The 5,000-nt window shown below is 45.5% G+C and overlaps 1 protein-coding gene across 1 annotated transcript in view; it reads right to left on the bottom strand.

The window, feature by feature from the left end:
• The window catches only part of nbeab (neurobeachin b), a 268,935-nt gene that overhangs the window by 180,719 nt on the left and 83,216 nt on the right, over positions 1 to 5,000 (bottom strand). Inside the window, exon 11 of the mRNA XM_079513569.1 lies at positions 2,946 to 3,054. Within this exon, the coding sequence (XP_079369695.1) occupies positions 2,946 to 3,054 (109 nt within the window). The remainder of the gene's footprint in view (positions 1 to 2,945; positions 3,055 to 5,000) is intronic.

Below are 5,000 nucleotides of genomic sequence, written 5' to 3'. Positions count from 1 at the left end.
AAACAGTAAAACCTCTCTATAGGAAAATATTGAATGGACACCAGATTAATTTAGCAGACTGTATGGGAAGTATTTGGTGGTTAAGAGAAGTGATTTTAGAACCTCCTTGAATTGATGAGAAGACAACTCCCATAGATGTAAAGGAAGAAAATTCCATATTTTAGACCCTCTGAAGCCGATATTAAACTGAGTTTGGAGGTCTGAGGTGATTTGAGCTACGTGTTGGATAATTATGGACCTGAGAATTATACCCAAATAAATTATGGAAAATGGTGGGAAGGGTTTTCCCCAGTGAGCCATGAACAAATAGACCAATTTGAAGATGGTTCACTTGGTAAACACTGAGGACACCTAATCGACGAGATGAATGTCTTGGATGTACACAACTTATTGTTCCTGCAGCTCGTTTCTGAAGACGGTATAATGGCTTGGTCTGATGAGATTGTACAATATACAGTGTCATTACAATATGTTTATATGTCCCGCCCTCTTCTGATTGGACAATATTCCTAGAGGAAACCACACTCACAATTTCCCAGGATTGCATCGTTCTAGTTCAAAACAGAATTGAAAAATCACACTCGTGTCATACATCATCATACATTAGCATACATCACCAATCAAATCATCGCTATGGGGTACACACATTGCTCAGCCAATCAAATCATCACTATGGGGTACACACATTGCTCAGCCAATCAAATCATCGCTATGGGGTACACACATTGCTCAGCCAATCAAATCATCGCTATGGGGTACACACATTGCTCAGCCAATCAAATCATCGCTATGGGGTACACACAGACACCCAAAGCTGAGCATAGGAGGGGCTAGCGCCGGCGGCCCTAAAAAATACAGTAGTGACTTTGCAATAAGATACTTTCAGCATAACGAGAACTGTTCTGTCTGGCCCTTGCTTCCTTTCCAGGTGGACTGGGGCAGTCAGGGCAGTGGTAGTAGGGATAAATGGAGAGCCTGCGAATGGATGGTGTGTCCTAAACAGCCCAGAAACAGATGGCGCGATACAATGTGTGGTGGTGAAGTGTGAAACCTGGCAGCGGGATGGATACGAGGAAAGACTGTCAGCTCTCAGGTGCCGAGTCTGCCTGGCTGTTAGTTAACAGCAGCTGATGCCAACAGGCAGGCAAGTCAACGAGTGACACAGAGGAGTCATTTCTCTCTGCAAAAGAGCGTGCACTCTGGGGAGGCCGGCACACTGTACATCACAACTGAGAAAAATCAAGGGTGATGGAGAAGGAGAAAGAGAAAGGAGCCAAACATTAAGGAGAAAAGGCCTTGTGGGGCTCTCTCCCTCTGGGTCTTTTCATTTCACTGACACATAGCTCTCTGCTGCTAGTGATGGAAGATCAGAACGTGTTGACAGGAGTTGGGAGAGTGCACTGCACAGCCTAGATAGTGAGCACATCTACGGAGGGGAAAGGCAAAAGCAGCTTCATGTGAGATCAAAGGGCTTCCTCGATTTGTTACAAAAAAACGTTTCGCTAACTTAACAACTGTCGTAGCACAACTTTTATTCATCATCTCACACTGAGAATCAATTGTGTTCAAAATGTTCAAAGTACTGATCAAAGTGGTGATGTTGAATCTTCTTATTCCCAGACTGTGACTCTGTTTTGTTATATTGATCGACACTGAGAAATGGGGGAGTAAACAGACTTCAAGGAATGCTTTTTTGTCTCGCAAAGTTTGGGAGCAAATATAAACACATCATTATAATTGAATAGCAGCTAGAAAAAAACAAGTTGAAAGCTATCCTGACAAGAAAGGGCTTTCCCAGGGCTGTGTAAGTCGTGTTTTTGAGTGTTGCAGCCACTCCAAGGAACAGCAATGTCGCTATGTCCATCCCTATGTCCGTCCATCCCTATGTCCCGAATGTTTAGGGTACCAATAGTGGCAAAAGTGGCACTGCTAGAAACAGAGAGAGATAGTGTTGCACCGTTGCCTGCTAATTACAATGTGAAGCGTGCATGAGAGAGAGAGAGACAGAGAGAGAGTGTTGTCTGCTAATTCCCCCACAGTCATTTCTCAACCGTTTCAGACGCGGGGCGGCTCGCTGGAACCGGGCCGGCACCCTGGGCGCGTTCCTGTGTGTCTGGAAATTCAGACACACAGAGTTGCACCACTCAGTTCACACGGGTGTGATTTTTATTTATTTATTGCTCAACAATTATAGGCAAAACTTAAAGGACCACTTCACCACTTTTCAACATCTCTTCATATAATTGGTCCTCACTAATGTTCATGATAAAACACCACCATTTTTTCCTACTCAGTCTGTGTCTCATAGGAGGGCTTTGGGCAGTTCGGACACCCGTCCACCAGTGACATCATCATTAGGCAAGATTTGTTTTAAAATATATTTAGATTTTTATTATCGTGAGAACGATGGCTTCAACTTTTGCATTGCAACTTTTCAGGAAAAGAAAGCCTGCCGTTTCTATTATCTTGGATTCACCATCGATGATGTCACTGGTGGACGGGTTTCTGAACTGCCCACAGCCTTCCTATGAGACACAGACTGAGTAGGAAAAAATGGTGGTAATGTATCATGAACATTAGTTAGGACCAATTATAGGAAGAGAAGTTGAAAAGTGGTGAAGTGGTCCTTTAAGTGGCCTGGTATATCGCTACCATGAGGCCAATAAAAAAAATTGCCTACTGAGCATGCAGGCAAATCTTTCCGCCAACTGGTCGAGTGGTATCCAAGATTAGCTGCGCAAAGACGGACACACACACACGCACAAACACGGGCAGGGGCAGAGACGAAAACATAATCTCCGCCTCCCGGCCTGGCTTTGATAAATATCACAGTGAAAAACTGTACTGTACGGTACCTTCTCCAGTAGGTAAAAACTCTACTGTACCTTCTCCAGTAGGTAAAAACTCTACTGTACCTTCTCCAGTAGGTAAAAACTCTACTGTACCTTCTCCAGTAGGTATCCGATGACCAGAAAGCCCTTCCCTCCCAGCATCTGCTCCTGCATGGCCACGGAGCTCTTGAGCAACTCAACCAGGAAGGCCAGGAGAGTGGCACTGTGAAAGAAGATTGCATAAACACTCACAAAACAGTTTAAAATACCTATCTATTCACGGGAACTATTTCTTTGAGGACACATACTAGTCAGGTAGTTGAAGGGCCAGTTCTATAAATGGCATCAGCAGCAGTATGGGGAGACAATTTGGGAGAGAGACAGAGAGAAAGAGAGAGAGAGAAGAGAAATCAAGGTCATTTTCAAAGGATGTCAGCAATCAGCTGGGAACTATGGCTCATCACTTTGATCCCACGTCAATTCAGAGCAAATAGCCTGCTCACTTTCTCGAGGGGGGTGGGGGTAAGTTGGGGGTGTCCACTGACTGCATAGAGGGCAGTCTGTGTCTTTGTTGCGGGGCCCCCTTGGTCGACAGCTTTGGCTGAGTGACAGCGATGCTAGCTCACTCTCCTTAATCGGCTTTCCCTCACATCCTCTAGTGGGCTCCACTCCAACGCCTGTGCTTCAAAGGACAAAATCACTGCGCTGCAGACTTGCCCATAGACATGTGTGCGCACACACACAGTGTCGCACACAAGGTCTCTCTCACTCACTAATGCATCCAACAGTAACCAACCTGGCCAATAATGAGCCAGAGTCAAGGACAAACACTACCCCACACAGCTTGACGTGGTGGTAAACTTTGATGTTAATCACAGAATAACAGGTTGGAGAGGAGGATTGAGAGGAGTGACACCATTTTTCAGGTGCAGGGCAGACAAGACAGTCATATTTTGCCATTATTTTTCAGGTGCAAGCCAGACATTAAATTCACAGTAAGAGTGCCTGGGCTGTGATTTCTCAACCCAGTGGGTTGAGGCTTCCACAGCACTCAATAGTCTGAAAGGCACAGCAATGACAGGGCAGCAGTGTGGAGACAACACATTTTGAGGGAGAAAACAAATGAAACCACTAGAGAAAGTGCAAATAGAACCAAAACGATAAACAATAACAAAGAGAGAGAGAGAGAGAGAGAGAGAAATCTATAGAGCTCTGACCATCAGGCTTGGCTCTGAAAGCTATGTGCCGGTCTAAACAGCTTGCATGTACTGTACCCAGATGTGCTGCTGTTGCAGAGTTAATACAGGATTAGAGTGGAGCTCTCTGATCGCATGCCGGCCACAGCGGGGAAGCTTTGGACAAGCTAACTGAGAATGGCCACAGACTTGAGTATACTGTAAAATATTCAGTGTAAAATTCACCCATAAAGTTCCATTTGGGATGCAGATGACATTGCAAAACCATTGCCACTGCACAAGGTAGTCGAGGAAATATCTTGGTACCTGGACTGCTTCGACGGAGGAGAGTGTGGAACTCATGGGGGACATGGGAGATTACCTCAAGAGGCGGCTGTTCGTGGCTACAGTGGAGTCAGTGTTGCTGTACACAGGGTAGAGAGACATGGATGTTCACAGTACAGCAAGAAAAGGCCCTGGATGGCGTCTGCACAAGAATGCTCCGAATAGCACTCAGGGCTCCATTTTCGTCACCGCTAAACCCCTTATCCCTAAACTTCTTTGCCTTTTTTTACTATTTTGCAAAACACGTGTCAATGTAGATTGGCTAGTTGAACTATTCAAAAATGTTTTTCAAAATAGTAAGAAAAGGCACAGAAGTTTAGGGATAAGGGGTTTAGCGGTGACGAAAATGGAGCCCTCAGTGTCATATGGGCGGACGACATCAGAAACGTGGACCTCTATCGGGGGTCTCCCATGGGTAACAGACACGGTCAGAGAGAGAAGGATGGAAGAGGCGAGGAGGGGAAGAGGCACACCACCTATGTAGACACACTGTGATGCGACAGCGGAGGTAACACTGCATAGCTCAAGTCCCTGATGCTAGCCAGCGATTCAGGGGCTCAGAGTAGCTGTAGCTGCACTCTTACATCGCAACCGGGTAACAACATGCCAATTGTCGACATACTGTATTGTACATACAGATCATTTTGCT

Source organism: Electrona antarctica (genome assembly GCF_951216825.1).
Source record: "Electrona antarctica genome assembly, chromosome: 11".
Lineage (NCBI taxonomy): Eukaryota > Metazoa > Chordata > Actinopteri > Myctophiformes > Myctophidae > Electrona > Electrona antarctica.
The sequence above is the reverse complement of the archived record's forward strand: the minus strand, read 5'-3'. Positions and strand labels throughout refer to the sequence as shown.